The sequence below is a fragment of the Cebus imitator genome, unplaced genomic scaffold (genome assembly GCF_001604975.1).
Source record: "Cebus imitator isolate Cc_AM_T3 unplaced genomic scaffold, Cebus_imitator-1.0 Scaffold37, whole genome shotgun sequence".
NCBI classification, from domain to species: domain Eukaryota; kingdom Metazoa; phylum Chordata; class Mammalia; order Primates; family Cebidae; genus Cebus; species Cebus imitator.
Genome location: NW_016107352.1, coordinates 6,333,166 through 6,350,425, shown reverse-complemented (window position 1 = coordinate 6,350,425; position 17,260 = coordinate 6,333,166). Strand labels below are relative to the sequence as shown.

Below are 17,260 nucleotides of genomic sequence, written 5' to 3'. Positions count from 1 at the left end.
TCAATTATCTCCTTATGTTCATTGATTTTTGGTATTCTTGAATAACCAGCATGACAGCAAACCAAAAATGTGTGCAATGCTATATGCCACAAATTCCCCAGGCTTCAGATTGAAACTCTAAGTTGTTTTGACGGGGCAACTAACAGCAGTTGAGATAGTTCTGTATAAATTTAGAGATATGAGATGCAAAGCCATGACTATATTCCAGCACATTCTTCTTGTCAGAACCACTTAAATCACCATCTTACACAAGTACATATTGAAACTCAACTTTAAGTGTTTTATTTTTATGTACATTTCATTTTGTCCAGAAATAAAATATCTAAATACAGACAGACTGTAATGTTGTATATGTATAGCTTTCAACAATACTTGATCTGAATAAATGCTTTGTACATTAGATTTGTCTTTTTAGTGGATTCCACAGCTACATTGATAAAATGAATTCCTCATATCCTTTTTTCTTAACCAATAACAAGCAGAGAGACAAGTACAAGTTAATATTAATAAGCAGCTCAAATAACACTTGGTTAAACTATGTACAATACAAACCATTCATACAAATGAAGACTAGGATATTGAATTTGTTACAATATGTGTAGTAAAGATAAGACAGACACTTACAACTTACATGGTGTCTGCCAGGCATTTCCCTTCTTATATAATGATCAGAACTTAATTTAAGCAGGCTTAGCTGGTCTCAACTTTACAAAAGTCCAATGATTGGTGATGAAAGTTGTAATCCCAATGTCTGCCCACATGTAAATTCCAAATGTTTGCTCATCTTTACTGAGAACAGGCCCCTTTCATAGAAAAAAAGAGCCATCTTGGACCACCTTGAATGTGCCTACTGTATGCTGGAAAAAAGTTACTACATTTTGTTGTGTTCATAAAATAAAGAATACTGAGCTCTAAAGACACATTTTTTTTTTCCATTTTAACAAGCAGATACTCCTACAGTAGTATTTACCAGTACAGCTACTCCAAGCAGTAGGAATGCATGAGTGGGGATTATCAATTAGCATGTACTCAAGACTTTAAAGGAGATTTCTATAACAGCGAGTGTTAGAAACATTCTCTGTCTAGTTAATCCTTCTGTTTGACGATAATTGATCCTGAATCATTATGAGTCAGACAATGAAAGCCCTCTCAACAGGAATCATGATAGATGCAAGCTGAAATGTGCATGACAGTGTGTTTGTGTACCTCTATATGTGAGAGCATGTCTTCAAGTGTGACTTCAAAATCTGTGATGATTTACAACTATGCTGAGGGATGAAGCTGACTGGGAAGAAATTACATCAGATTGTTTACCACTAGTGTATTTGCAGCCAGTTGACAAGAGCAGCGGTGTAGACACATTCCAGGCAACAGATGTGACCTTCTTCTTTGAGGTAACAGCCCTGTCATATGACCTTTAATTCCTCAGGCTTCAGTCTCACCCCCATGTTCACCTTCATCCCGAGGGAAAGTAAGGGGTGTCACTGTGGTAGTTGTAGTCAGGGCACACTTTCTGTACCAGTTTATAATCTGTACTATAAAAGGAAATGTAAATACAGATCACCTTAAAGGGCTTGGAGCAGAGCCAGGATACATGACTTTGGGTCTGCTCCTGGTAACAGGTTTTTGAAGGGTCGTAGTTGCAGAGTGTGTTCTTGGTAGCCTTGTCAACCTTTTCATATTCAATGCGACAATTAAAAGACTTGGAATCTTTGGCATCAATCACAGTTTGTTGTGCCAAGTCAAATTCCACGATTTTTGTAGGGGGCACCAAGCTGACAGATACATTCCCTTGACCAGTTGAATTATGCCTGAAATAAACACTAAATGTCCCATTGCCATGATCTACAATTTTCCCAGTTATCAACAGGTTCAGCTTCACTGTTTTGATGTTGGAATGAAAATCACCCCATCCAAACATTTTCTTAAACTTGCCCGTTTTAACAATGGGCCTTCTCTTGGCCCTGGGCCTCGGCTCTTGAAGGTCTGTGGAGTTCCTCAGCCAGTCCCAGAGGTCTTGCTCAGAATAAGGTTCTGGGGTATCATATCTCAGGTCCAAATCTGTATCATTCTCTTTGCCATGAAAAGTCTGTGACAGAAGTCGGCTGATAGACAAGTCTTTGCTGCTTTCTGTCCATATGTGCTTTAGTGTGGATTTGCTGCTTCCTGATTTCAGAAGTTCTGACTTTCCACCATTTGTTAAATTGGCACATGTGACCTGAAAGCAGAAGGAAAAAAAGGCATTTACATCTCTGCATCTGAGAAGAACACCCAATGCACAGGTCCAAGTTCTCTCTGAGTCTCTGAATTAAATAATTATACTTTTTCTAAAAGCACCATAAGTATCTGGCACACATTTATTTGTGATAAAATACCACTTCTATTTTTGCATAACAATGGAAGAGGGAAACTGTGGGTGAAAAAAACTAAATGTGATCTAAAAATTTATATAAAACCATTGGTTAATGGAAGAAAAGGCCACCCAGCATGAATAAAGCAAATTGAATTTAAATATAAACCAAACTATTTCATAGTACCAAAATTCAAACACTTTTGAAATCAAATCTTATAAATCATCATGTTGTTTTTCCTATTTCAAAATTACTTTAAGTTTTAAAATGGTATAATTCTCTGGATACAAAGAGGCAAACAGCACACACCAGGGCCTGTTGAGGGATGGGGAAGTAAGGGGAGGGAACTTAGAAGATGGTCACTAGGTGCAGCAAACCACCATGGCATGTATACCTATGTAAAAAACCTGCACATTCTGCACATGTATCCCATTTTCTTAAGAAGAAATAACAAACTGTATTATTCTCAGACATATGTCAACTGACATGCTTTAGACTAGTTATCCATATTAGAGTCATATTAGAAAAGTTAGTTTTGCAAAAAGACTCCAGTCTATTTTAACTGGTCAAAATAAAATAACATGTTTATTATCACCTATAATAGGCAAGGAATATATTGAATAAGACATGATTTTTTACCTTGCAGAGCTTAACATATGGTTTAGGAAAGCGACTTTTAGTTATTGTCAGTTCTAGAGAAACCAGCAACATGTGGTCAATGACTGAGAGGTCACTTCAGCTTGAACCATGAGAGTCACAAGCAGACACTGTTCTCCCAGGACCCCAGGATTATTTCTTAGGAAAGAACTGTATCTCGAACTGCACCAGAGATTGAGAGGAACCAGTGACCACAATGACTACATCGGCCTATAGTTAAAGCAGTGACTTCTTATCCTGACATGGAAGAATCAAGAATAGGAGCTAACAGCACTAAGGACCCACAGGAACCAAAATATCCAATACCAGTAAATGATTCAACATGTGGACTTGCTGTTTTAAGGCAAGGCTGCTGAAGGGAGTCCCCAGCTACCCATTAAAAAAGCCACGTTTCACAATAAACTTATATTGCCATGGCCCCTGGAGAACCAGTTCTGAGTCTTTTCTCAGATATAAGCCTGATTGCTACTCAGCAGCTTCAGTGGACCCTCCAGTCTCCTTCCAAACTGTTCTCAAAATGAATGATCATTCCTGGAAAGCTTCAAAAAATTCAGGCCCATTTGGAATTACAGCTGCATTCTAGGAACACTTCCCTAGACTTAGCTGTGCAGGACTCTTGTTAGAATACAAACATGACCTGAAAATAGCCTTTTACTCAACCACTTGTTGCTGAGGGAATGCACTCTCAATCCCTGGGGAGCAAGACCATAAATTTTAGAGCCAGACTCCCTGGAATTCCCTCCCAGCTCTGACACTTCCACGTTGTGTGCACTTGGTCAAGTTATTCAACTTTCGCCTGTCTCTGTTTCCTGAATCTGTAAAATGTAGGCAATATGATGTCTACCTTGAATGAGCTAAAACAGGTAAAACCTTTAGAACAGTGGCTAGCATTTGGAAAAGGTTCAATAAATATAGCTATTACTGTGAATACCAAGCTGATGTTTGAAGACAATTAAAGACGCAAAATAATACATATGGAGATCTTGCCTGGGAGTAGACTTGCCCAGGATGACCCAGCCAAGTGCTTAGAATGTGGAAAAAAATGGGCTCCCCCAGGGACATGGATGCAGAGAACCTTGGTCATCTAAACTAAAAATCTCTTAGATCTTGTCATCCTTTTTTTTTTTTCAAGCCAGCAAGTAGTCTCTTCTTTGCCCTGTTCAAATTGAAAGTGATTGGCCGATTCTCACCAAAGGAAGAATACCAGCTGAAGCTGTTATCTTTCCAGTAATGGTGAGTTTTAAAACCCTGCAAGTTTATCTCCATGAAAATTCATTGCATCTGAGATAAAATGGAACTTGATCATGCATTTGTATCCCATGACAGCACCCTGAAAAGCCAAAACTGAAACTTTGGGTAGGATAACATAAAAACTATGAACTATTTCGGCAGCTAGCTTGAGTGCAGTTGCATCTGCTGTGATCCCCAAGGCAAGAGCAATGCCTTCATGGAAAGATGCAGAGGGCCATGGTGTGCAGAGATGAAGGAAGAATACATAACTCTGTCCAGTGAAGAATCAGATTCTGGATTATAGTGGAGGGCAAGGTCACATCTAAGAGAAACACAGACCAGCCTCATGATATGCAGTCAGTCTTTTTAAAATGTCAGCCACCCAAGATGAGCAGAAGGCCTGGTGTGGAGTCAGATATGGCTATCAAATTGCCATTACTGGTCTTGGGGAAAATACAAGAAATTGAGGCAAGGATATCTTTGCTGTCAACTATTTTTTAGTTCTAGATACTTCCCTTTCATTTTTCCTCAACCCTTGTTTTGGTACCTCTCCTTTCCCCTATGTACCCAAACCATTTCCTGTTTATAGATTTTCTTCATACCAAAATATTATCCCAGAAATGGACCACATTGAAACAGTAGAAATGACTAAAAATAGCAAAATGGTTGCTTTAGCAAAAGTCATTTTTAATAAAAACTAAACTTTCATTCCTTGGGAGAGGAGAATTATCCATATGAATATATACGTTTTCTTTTTTATTATTATACTTTAAGATCTGGGGTACATTTGCAGAATGTGCAGGTTTGTTGCATAGCTATACATGTGCCATGGTGGCCTGCTGCATCCATCCCCTCATCATCTACATTCGGTTTTTCTCCTAATGTAATCCCTCTGTTTTCTTAAGAAAAAATCATTAAACCTCCAATCTATCCTGACAATAAATCCATTCCACTATGGAAAAATATTTACTCTCACATCAAAAGTATAATCCTTAGCAGGTCCAGCGTTAGTATTTTTCATTATAATTATAAAACTAACAAAGACAACTAAAGCTCTCCCACTGATTTTCTGAATGTCCTGCATTTCAAAAGATACTGTTTTTCTATAATACAGAGTAGCTATAATGTAAAACTTAAAACTAACATTAGCTAGTAGAAGTGGTACATACCTTTAGACTTGGGAGAGTGTGTGTGTGTTTTAATAAAATCTAATTGATTAGACATCTGAATTTGCACTTGCCTAGTTATATAAGCATTGACCTTATCACAGTCCCTACATTTATGCCTCAGTATAAAAGAAATTCATGTATATCCTTTTCTCTGAATTTTGCCTGGAATTATGTAGACAGCCTCCCATTGTTTGTGTGGCAAAAAGAATAAATACAAGCGGGCATTTAGTAGCGGCTTAGTATTTCTTTCTCAGCATCAGCACAGGGCTGTATTGAGATGGTTTCATGATGCACTGGCTAATGAAGCAGTAATGAAATTATCCCAGAGAAGGAGGAAAAGAGAGATTTACAGTTCAATTTATCAGTAGCGTAAAGAGAATAAAAGGAAAAATGTGGAAGTAGTATATATGGTTTCAAGAGGGAAGAATCAATCTATTCAAAAAGATGCTAAAGTTCTGACAGGCAAATAAGCCTCTGATTCTGAGGTAGAATAGAAATTGTTTAGTTCTATAATTATGTTATCCACAGCTGTAGTAATCATGAGTGTGCACTCTGGAGTCAGACTGCCTGAAGCCCAGTCCAAGCTCTGATCTTTAACAGCTGTGTGATGTGGGCAAGTTACTTAACTTGTTTAAGCTTCACTGTTTTTCTCTTCTAGGGAACAGAAGAATATCCATCTTCTTCACAGGGCTGTTGTAAGGATTAAACAGGGCACTCCATTTAAATTACTAAGGACAGTACCTGGAACACTGTGAGTGTTCAATATTAGTAGTACTAGCTCTTGTCATCACTAGATATTTTTACCTCTGAATCTACTACATAATATTTTACACAAATTATTAATTTGTAATTGGATTTAAGATCAGAAAGCATTCTTGAAAGAAAATCTCCCTTCACTATAACCACAAACATAAAGCTAACAATTAAAACAAAAAAAGCATGCTGTGGGGGAAGTGGAGAGAAGGAAATGGGGAGAAAATGAACATAAAGTTTTAATCAGGTTGAAATAAATTCCAGAGATCTGCTGTACAACATCGTACCTATAATTAATATTGTATTTAGCAGTTTAAAATTTTTAATAGGGTAGAACTCACATTAAGTGCTCATACCACAATAAAATAATTTTTTAAATTAGTATTAAGAAAATATATATATTGAACTCTAAATAATCAAACATAAAATGTTGAAAAGAAAAGAAAAAGAAAGAAAGAAGAAAGAAAGAAAGAAAGAAAGAAAGAAAGAAAGAAAGAAAGAAAGAAAGAAAGAAAGAAAGAAAAGAAAAGAAAAGAAAAGAAAAGAAAGAAGGAAAGAAGGAAGGAAGGAAAGAAAGGAAGGAAGGAAGAAAGAAAGGAAGAAAGAAAGAAAGCAGGCATATATTTTTCAAAGTGCTACTGTGATTACCTAAAAAATATGGCAAGTAAAATAAATAGTTGAACTCAAGTTAACAAAGAATGAGCATAAATTTAGCTATCGAACAGCTTAGCTTCCAAATGCAATGAATTATTTGCCTTCAGTGGTATAATGTGAAAGGCTTCAAGTTTTACTAACAGAAGCCTCTCTAGAACATCTCACTTGTGGGTAAAGGATCAAAGCAGGTTTCAGCTGTAATCATCATTAACACTGTCTTAAATATTCTTATTCTTTCAGTCCTTGCTTTTTGCTTAGGTTAAGAAAGGAGTAGAGCAATGTATAGAAGAGAATATAAATCTGGAAAAAACAATAAGATTCCTTACCAAAGTCACCAGAGATGTTCAGTACTAACGACTCTGATTTCTTTTGTCTTATTAACAAAATAGCTCTATGGTGAGACTACATGAATACTGAGCGTAATAAAGAAATGCAAACATAAATGGCACATGGAGCTGGCTCTCAAGAAGTTCACAGTTGAATGGAGGAATCAAACCATCACAGTGTGATGCGACCAGCACTATGTGAAACATTCCAGGAGTCACAGTCAAAGTTGAAAGGTAGAGAAGGTATAACAGAAGAGATGATCCTTAGATGTGGGAGATAAAAGAGGCTTGGTAATTCAACAGATAGTGCATGGGTCAGAGGAGTTCTTCCAGTAATAAAGAACAGGGCCAGGCATCGTGGCTCGCACCTGTAATCCCAGCAGTTTAGGAGGCAGAGGCAGGTGAATCACAAGATCAAGAGATCCAGACCATGGTGGCCAACATGGTGGCACCCATTACTACTAAAATTACAAAAATTAGCCTGGTGTGGTGGTGCATGGCTGTAGTCCCAGCTACTGGGGAGGCTGAGGCAGGAGAATCACTGGAACCTGGGAAGTGGAGGTTGCAGTGAGCTGAGATACCACCACTGCACTCCAGCCTGGTGACAGAGCTATGATAAACTATTTTCCAGAGTGGCTGTACCATTTTAGCATTCTCACAACATAATAAGCAATGAATGAATAATTCAGTTGCTCCAATACTGGCCACCATTTGGTGTCATTACTAATTTTAATTTTGTCATTCTAATAGCTGTGCAGTAATATTGCATTGCAGTTTAATTTGCATTCCCTCCTCCCCTTTTTTTTTGAGGTGGAGTCTCACTGTATCTCCCAGGCTGGAGTGCAGTGATGCAATCTCTGCTCACTACAACCTCCGCCTCCTATGTTCAAGCAATTATCCTGCCTCAGCCTCCTAACTAGCTGAGATTACAGGTATGCTCCACCACACCCAGCTAATTTTTGTATTTTTAGTAGAGACAGGGTTTCACCTTGTTGGTCAGCCTGGTCTTGAACTCCTGAACTCGTGATCTGCCTGCCTCAGCCTCACAAAGTGCTGGGATTACAGGCATGAGCCACTGCTCCCAGCTACTACTTATTCTCTAACTAAAATTTTATGCTCATAGACAAACATCTCTCTACACCACTCACCCCCAGCATCTGGTAACCGCCATTTTACTCTATTTTTATGAGTTCAATGTTTTTACACCACATATAAGTGAGAGCATGCTAACAGTAGATTTTCAGCATTCTCACTACACACAAAAAAAGTATGTGAGATAATGCATGTGGTAAATAGCTTGATTTAGCCATTCCACAATGTATGCATTTCTCATAGCCTTATACTGTACACCACAATTATATCTCATTTTTACCTACATTTTACATAAGCCACAGGAAAGAAGTCGGTATTTTAATACATCAAAAATACATTCCTTCCTGTAAATCAAAACAACAGTGATATATCACTTCACACCTGTCAGCATAACTGTTGTGAAAAAGTCAAGCAATAATCAGTGCTGATGAAGATGCAGAGAAAGGGAACAGTTTTATGCTGTGGATGGGATTATAACTTGGTAGAGGGATTATGGAAAACAGCATGGAGATGCCTCAGGAAACTACAAATAGAACTACCATTTGATCCAGCAATCCCACTTCTGGGTTTAAATCCAAAGAAAATGAAATCAGGTTCTCAAAAAGATATCTGTGTTTTATGTTCATTGCAGCATTATTCACAATTGCCAAGGTATGGACCTAAGTGTCCATCAGTGGATGAATGAAAAAAGAAGATACGAGACATATAGTAAATGAGAGATATGCATAATGGATGAGAAAATTATTCCACCTTAAGAAAGAACGGAATCCTGTCGTTTGTGACAACATGGGTGAACCTAGAGGACTTTAAGTAAAATAAGCCAGATAACAGAAACAAATACTACATGGTCTCACTTGTATGTGGAATCCAAATAAATGTAACTCAGAAACAGGGAGTAGACTGGTATTTGCCAGAGGCTGAGGAATGAAGGAAATTGAGAGATGTTGGTTGAAGGATACAAACATTTGATTACAGGATAAATAAGTTATGGAGTTCTGATGTACAACATGGTGACTACAGTTAATAACAATGTATTCTATACTTGAAATTTGCTAAGAGCAGAGTTCTCACCACACACACACACACACATACACACACAAATGGTAGCTATGTGAGGTAATGGATATTTTAATTAGCTTGGTTGTGGTAGTCATTTCACTGTGAATATATAAATTAAAACATCCTATTATAAGCCTTAGTGTATATCATTTTTATTGGTCAATTATATATCAATAAAGCTGAGAATAAATAAATTTAAAGGGAAAAAAGAACAAAAGTAATAGCATAAAACAAGTAACAAAAAAAGGTACATCTTTTCTTTCATGGAAAGCTGTGCTTCAGGAGCCGCAGAGCTGCATTAACAATGGAAAAGCAGAAAATAATCTTTATGCCTCTCTCTTAACCCAGTAGGCTCGGGGAGCCTGTATTACATAGGCACTAAGAGAATGGGCTTTGTAGTCAGAGATCATAGGTGTAAATGCAAATTGTGCTACTTCATCCTCGTTCACCCCTTAGAGCCACATTTTATCCAACAAAAAAAAATGGAGACAATATCTAACCCATTGGGTTTTTGTGAGGACAAAACTAAAAAAATTATATGTAGCATATATCATGGGGATAAATGCATGCTTGTATGAATTATTCTTGCCACCCAAACAATGAGAAGCTATTCTACATAATTCTGGATAAAAATCAGGGAAGAGGATATGCATTTATTTCCTTCATTTGTTTTATACTAAGGTATAAATATATGGTCTACAAACATAAGGCATACATATACCATTTTATGTAGTTTGAGCACAACATATGAGAGCCATTATGCCAAGTTAGGTTAAGAAACCATGAAGAAAAGGAAAACAAGGCCTTCAAAATGTGCACTGCTATTCTATTCTTGTCTTCTTGCTAGAAACTTTACCTCTGCTCAAATAGTTCAAGCAAACTGAAGTAGGAATTAGCATAATTGTGACAACTCTGTGGTTATCTTTAGAGGTGCAGTCACACACCACCTACTTATGCTCAGACAACGATGGACTGTATGTACAATGGTGGTCCCGTAAGATTATAATGGAGCTAAAAAATTCCTATCACCTAATGATATCTTGATGATCCTGACCCTGTGTAGGCCTAGGCTAATATGTGTGTTTGTGTCTTAGTTTTTAACAAAAATGTTTAAAAAGCAAAAAATAATTTAAAACTTTAAAAACAGAAAAAGGTTACAGAATAAGGATGTAAAGAAAATATTTTGTACAGCTTTATTGCGTGTTTGTGTTTTAACCTAAGTGTTACTACAAAAGAATCAAAAGTTTTAAAAAATTTAAAGTTATAAAGAAAAAAGGTATACTATGCTAAAGTTAATTTTAAAGAAAGAAAAAAGAGAAAAATAGGTGGCTGGAAGATGACCAAATAGGAAGAGCTCTGATCTGCAGCTCCCAGCCTGATCAATGCAGAAGGCTGGCACAAGCAAAGATGTCCTCTCTCACCACTCCTATTCAACATAGTATTGGAAGTGGCCAAGGCAATCAGGTAAGATAAAGAAATAAAGGGTATTCAAATAGGAAGAGTGGAGTTAAAATTGTCTCTGTTTTAGATGACATGATTGTATATTTAGAAAATCCCATTGTCTCAGCCCAAAATCCCCTTAAGGTGATAAGCAACTTCAGCAAAGTCTCAGGATACAAAATCAATATGTAAAAATCACAAGCATTCCTGTACACCAATAACAGACAAACTGAGAGCCAAATCATGAATGTACTCCCATTCACAATTGCTATAAAGAGAATAAAATACCCAGGAATACAACTTACAAAGGATGTGAAGGACATCTTCAAGGAGAACTACAAACTGCTGCTCAAGGAAACAGGGGAGGACACAAACAAATGAAAACACATGCCACGCTCATGGATAGGAAGAATCAACATTGTAAAAATGGCCATAATGCTCAAAGTAACATATATTCAGTGCTGTCCCCATTAAGTTACCACTGAATTTCTTCGCAGAATTAGAGAAAACTACTTTAAATTTCATATGGACCAAAAAAGAGTTTGTATAGCTAAGACAATCCTAAGCAAAAAAAAAAACAAAGTTGAAGGTATCACACCACCTGACTTAAACTATACTACAAGGCTACAGTAACCAAAACATCATGGTACTGGTACCAAACCAGATATATAAGCCAATGGAAGAGAACAAAGGCCTAAGAAAAAATGCCACACATCTAGAACCATCTGATCTTTTATGAACCTGACAAAAGCAATGGGGAAAGGATTCCCTATTTAATAAATGATGTTGGGAAAACTGGCTAGCCATATGCAGAAAACTGAAATGGACCCCTTTCTTATATCTTATGCAAAAATTAATTCAAGATGGATTAAAGACTTAAATGTAAGACCTAAAACCATAAAAACCCTAGAAGAAAACCTAGGCAATACCATTCAGGACATAGGCATGGACAAAGACTTCAGGACCAAAACACCAAAAGCAATGGCAACAAAAGCCAAAATTAATAAATGGGTTCTAATTAAACTAAAGAGCTTCTGCATAACAAAAGAAACTATCATCAGAGTGGATAGGCCACCTACAGAATGGGAGAAAATTTTTGCAATCTATCCATCTGGTAAAGGGCTAACATCGAGAATCTATAAGGAACTTAAACAAATTTACAAGGAAAAAGCAAACAACCCTATCAAAAAATGGGCAAAGGATATGAACAGACACTTCTCAAAAGAAGACATTTATGATTTATGCGGCCACCAAACATATGAAAAAAGCTCATCATCACTGGTCATTAGAGAAATGCAAATCAAAACCACAATGAGATACCATCTCATTTCAGTTAGAATGGAGATTATTAAAAAGTCAGGAAACAACAGATGCTAGAGAGGATGTGGAGAAATACGAACACTTTCACACTGTTGCTAGGAGTCTAAATTAGTTCAAACATTGTGAAAGACGTTGTGGCAATTCCTCAAGGATCTAGAACCAAAAATGCCATTTGAACGATAAAGACTGGCTAAAGAAAATGCAGCCCACATATACCATGAAATATTATGTAGCCATAAAAAAGGATAAGTTCATATCCTTTGCAGGGACATGGATGAAGCTGGAAGCCATCATTCTTTGCAAACTATCACAGGAACAGAAAACCAAACACTGCATGTTCTCATTCTAGAGAGAACAGGGAGGGGAACATCACACACCAGAGCCTGTCAGTGGGTGGGGGCTGGGGGAGGGACAGCATTGGAACAAATACCTAATGTAGATGACAGATTGTTGGGTGCAACAAACCACCATTGCATGTGTACATCTGTGTAACAAACATGCATATTCTTTACATGTATCCTAGGACTTAAAGTATAATTTTTTAAAAATAGAAAAAAATGTTTTTTAATTATAAATTTAGTGTAGCCCAAGGGTTCAGTGCTCATAAAGTACAATAGTAAAGAGTGTTGTCCTAGGCCTTCACATTCTCTCACTACTCACTCATGGATTTGCCACTAACAGACAATAACCCATAAAAAATGTTTATAATTTATGTTACATTCTTTTAAAAGTTATAAGGAGTATCTCATGTAAGGAACCCTGGGTACATTGTTATAATAATAAAGAAAACATTTAAAATAACACATTGAAAGACTATTTCTTTGCTAAAACAGACACTTCATCATCACTCTCGTATTGCCCATAAAAAGATTTGAATTTGTCACTAAATCCAGATGTCTTTCAAGAAGAGAAATGTTGTATATGTAGGAATTGCTTCTTTCTATCTGAAACAGAGGTCAATGTGAGTGATTGTCATAACAAGGCTATTATATGAATCGTAATAGACAAGTTTTTAGCTTCCTAAAGTCAAAGTGCAGCTCTGTCTAGAATAAAATAAATGAAGAAGGATTGACTTACCCTCCTACCATATTTTCAGAGTAATATATGTATAGATATTTGTACCTATTAGACATCGGCATTCCTGATATATGTACAGATGTTCTCATATACAACTGTGGTATATAAAAACATACTTTGTAGCAATAATAACACAGCTTATCCAATAGAAGTCCAAATTCCTAAGGAAATAATGACTTTGATATTTTTGATACAATATGCTTAACACCCTCTAATAATCCAGAGTTTCATCTGGAAGCCTTTTATTAGACAGAAGGAAACATTATATAAATTAAGTGATGGAGATTAGTTGCGGAGGAATAACATTCCTGTGACATTTAGATCTTAGATTCAAAACTCGTCTAGTGTCAAAAACTCTTCTAGTGTCTTTTTCTGTTCAGGGCATTGTGTGTGCAGAGCTCAGAGCTTCCCAGGTTCTGAGTGGATAATGTCAGTCAACTCAGAAATTTTTTTTAAAAAAAGGTAAAAGTCCTGGAAATAGAGCCTCTCCACACTCCTATAAAAGTCCTGTAAGCTGGGAATCTCCAACTCTCTGGAGCAGAGCATATCCAATGTTCTATTGTGGCATTGTCTAAGAAAAAATAAAATCTAGTAGATAGAATGGACATCTCACCGTTTCAGCAAAGGTGGGTGATGCTGGAGTTTGAGTTACATAAAGAATTTTATACATTAAGTAAATAAATACTTTTGAATCGTACCTTGGTCACAGCAAGAAGTGGTAAAAACACATCCAACTTAGAGCACCAGGACCTACAATGGATTTTTTTTTTAAGACAGAGTCTCACTCTGTTGCCGAGGCTGGAGTACAGTGGCACAATCTTGGCTCACTGCAACCTCTGACTCCTGGGTTCAAGTCATCTTCGTGCCTCAGCCTCCCAAATAGCTGGGACTACAAGCATGCATTACCACAACCAGCCAATTTTTGTAATTTTGGTAGAGAGAGGGTTTTGCCATGTTGCTCAGGTTGGTCTCAAACTCCTGGCCTCAAGTGATCTGCCTGCCTTGGCCTCCCAAAGAGCTGAGATTACAGACAGGAGCCACCGCGCCCAGCCTACCATGGGTTTGTAAGCATATTTCAGGGAAGACACAATTCATGCACTGCGAGAACTTCGAACAGCACTATTTCCATAAGAAAACTATTCCCTTGAGAGTTCTTTTAAAAAGCTCTTCCCTAAGAAGCTTAACATCCATTCCTTGACCTTCTGCTTCTCCCTTGCAAGATTCCTAGCACTGGGTTACTATACTCTGCTCTCTGCAGATCTCTTACCCAGTTACTGCCAGATTTAGAATCAGATGCTACTGCTGTCCACAAGCCCAGGCTAGATTTTGCTTTGGTCTTGCATCAAACTTTTCCTCAATTCCCAGTTTCTTAAAGTATGGTGTGTGAAATCTCATACTGAAGAGACATGTGCTGATGAAAAAAGATGTTTAGCCAGAGAGACCTCATAAATAAGCAAAAACAAAGCCTCTGGATTTAGATTCTGTTAAGAAAAGTTAATCAGACATGAAACTGAGCAGTGATCCTGGAGTTAAAAGAAAAAAAAAAATATCCCTTGGTAACAAAAAGAGCCAAGTCTTAAGTAAACAGTTCCACTAAATCAAAGAATGGTATTCACACAAGCATTATGAGATGAAATAGGTCATAGAGAGAATAAGGCAGAGAGAACTGCAAAATGACTGGGGATGCTGTAAGAGAAGTCACAATACAGAGGCTGGATAAAAATTTGTATATATTAAAGCTTAGAAATTCCATCAACCCTCTTTTAATGTAGCTCAAAATGGCTTACTAATTATTAGTAGTTTGTTTTAACTTGAGCACTGTGATAGAAGGCATCATAGGCGAACTGAGAGAACAGGTTGTTGGGGAAGACTTTCCTCTCCTGGTATGTCCCTAAACTCACTGAGGAGTAGTTTAATTGCCCTTTTCAAAGAGCTGGGTAACACTCCATCTGCCGCTAGAGGGCACAGCTAGGACATATGACAGCTGCCTCTATTCGTGGTGCTGAAAGTCAGACAGAATTGTGTCACTAAGGGTCCCAGGACTCTTTGAAAAAAGATGGACCAGCAGTTTCGTGGTAAGTGCTGGCTGAGGCACGTTGTGTAAACCACCTATTCTGTGAGCTTTAGTGACCAGGAAGGAGCAGCTGTTACCGAACTAATACTAGAAGACATCATCCACTAAAGAAGTTATTGTGAGCCCTATTCCTGTTAGAAAGGGTGTTCAAAGATAAGATACATTTACCTATTGATTGATTGATTATTTATTAGCTTATTTACTTGCTACTCATTAGAAAGTAGCCTAATTCAATGCAACATGTGTCTATGTCTCCAGCTTCATTTTGGCTACTTTTCCCTTTAGTCTCAGGATTTTTGTCACATCAGACTTTTTCATGTGCTCTTTATTCCAACTTTAGAACCTGCATATAGGCTGCTTCCCCTTATTGGAATCCTTTCTACCCATTCCTATTAGCTAAGCTAACTCCTCACTCTCTAGTTCACCATAAACTTCATTTCTACAGCAATCATTGATCCACTCATAGCACCCTGTACAAATCTTTCATAAATATTATATATCTGGCAGAGATAAAGATGTTGGCATTGTAATCCTTTGTGGAGGTTTTGTGCAATTTGGTAAACATACACAGTGACACAAGTCAAAAGGTGGCATTCTTTTTGGAAAATATAAGTGACTGCTATAGGCCATCATAACCAAGAACATTATATCAAAAATCCCCTAATGAATGTATTTTTACTTAAGAGAAAACTGAATAAGAACAAAATACCCAAATGAGCATAAAACCATATTTTGGGGAGTTGACAAACATTATCAAAACTTAATAAAACAGTGACTAGGGTCTCTTAAGTGGCCAGAAAATTAGCACCATCTTCTACCTTATCTTCCTTGAATTTCTAGAAATTTGGTCCTAATGTAGCAATGAAAAGAATACTGATAGAATTCTAGAAGCAGAGAACAAGAGCCTGCCAAACTTTCTGGGAGCATTTTCTTTGCACTACTCAAGTGGACATTTGTATTGACAAATAATAAGTGCTTTGAAACAGGCAGTTAGACATGTGTTATGCTATTTGTTTGCATAAATGCCCATTTGCTTGTGAAATGTGGTGGGGTTTTCAAAATGTGAACCAAACACAATTTTATGGGCATGTTTGCAAAGGTTTAAAATAGAGCTATAAAAGTGTTCATTAACAGCACAAATTAAAATGTTATTAAAATGTGAGTATTGAAGGCATTTTTGGCTTCACGCTACAGTTGATAAAGTGTAAATAAACACAGTCTGACTGTGACATTTTTGCTCTGTGATCGTGTCATGAAAATCCATCACTGTTTAGATTTAGAATCACTAAACATCTGAGGCTGGAAGAGGCCTTTGAAAATATTTTATAACTTGGAAAGCTGAGTCCCATAGAGCTAAAGTGAGTCACAAAAGGCTACCAAGATGGTTAGGAGCAGAGCCAAAACTGTGAAGGTTCCTTAGCATCCAGCCCACTCCTCTTGCATTCTAAGGTTTTCCTTTATTGAGAGCTGGTACTTAATGTCTCCTTCAGAGGTTAAAGAGCTTCAAAACTCTGGAAATGACCAAATCACTTCAAAACAAGGAACTTGCTTAACTTTGCTGAAAAGTTTTGATTTTGTGAAATGAAGGAATACTAGAAAATTGGTGTCATTTGCAAACCCTATAAAAAAAAAAAAAGAGGCATTAACCTAGTTCATTGCTAGGGGTCTCTTGGGTTGACTTTGGACACAAACTTGTGCACAGACCTTCCCAGGCTTTCATCTGAACAGTGAGGGCTGTGAGGAAGGAGAGAACTGAAATAAGAGAACGATTGTAACAGAATTTCAGTCAAGTAAATGATAACACAGAGGGAATTATTCTTCAAGCTCTGAAGGGAAAATTTTTATATGTGTTTCCTAAAATCTCATTCATTCCTATCTTCAGAAGGCTTGCTTTTAAAAAGGGAAAGTAAAAGTAAAATGCCATATTTTCTATTCTATCCCAGCCAAAAATAAGTAAATAAATACATCATCAAGCTTTTGTTAAATAACCGATATTAAATTTTTTTAAATTATTTCACGGAATTCTTTTTTTTTTTTTTTTTTTGCATATTTCAAACC

The 17,260-nt window shown here is 37.0% G+C and overlaps 1 protein-coding gene across 1 annotated transcript in view; it reads right to left on the bottom strand.

Moving 5' to 3' along the window:
* Window positions 1-257: 257 nt before the first annotated feature.
* Window positions 258-17,260, bottom strand: part of NXPH1 (neurexophilin 1) — a 325,637-nt gene continuing 308,634 nt past the window's right edge. Inside the window, exon 3 of the mRNA XM_017525213.2 lies at window positions 258-2,218. Coding sequence (XP_017380702.1) covers window positions 1,457-2,218 — 762 coding nt within the window. The 3' untranslated portion in view covers window positions 258-1,456. The remainder of the gene's footprint in view (window positions 2,219-17,260) is intronic.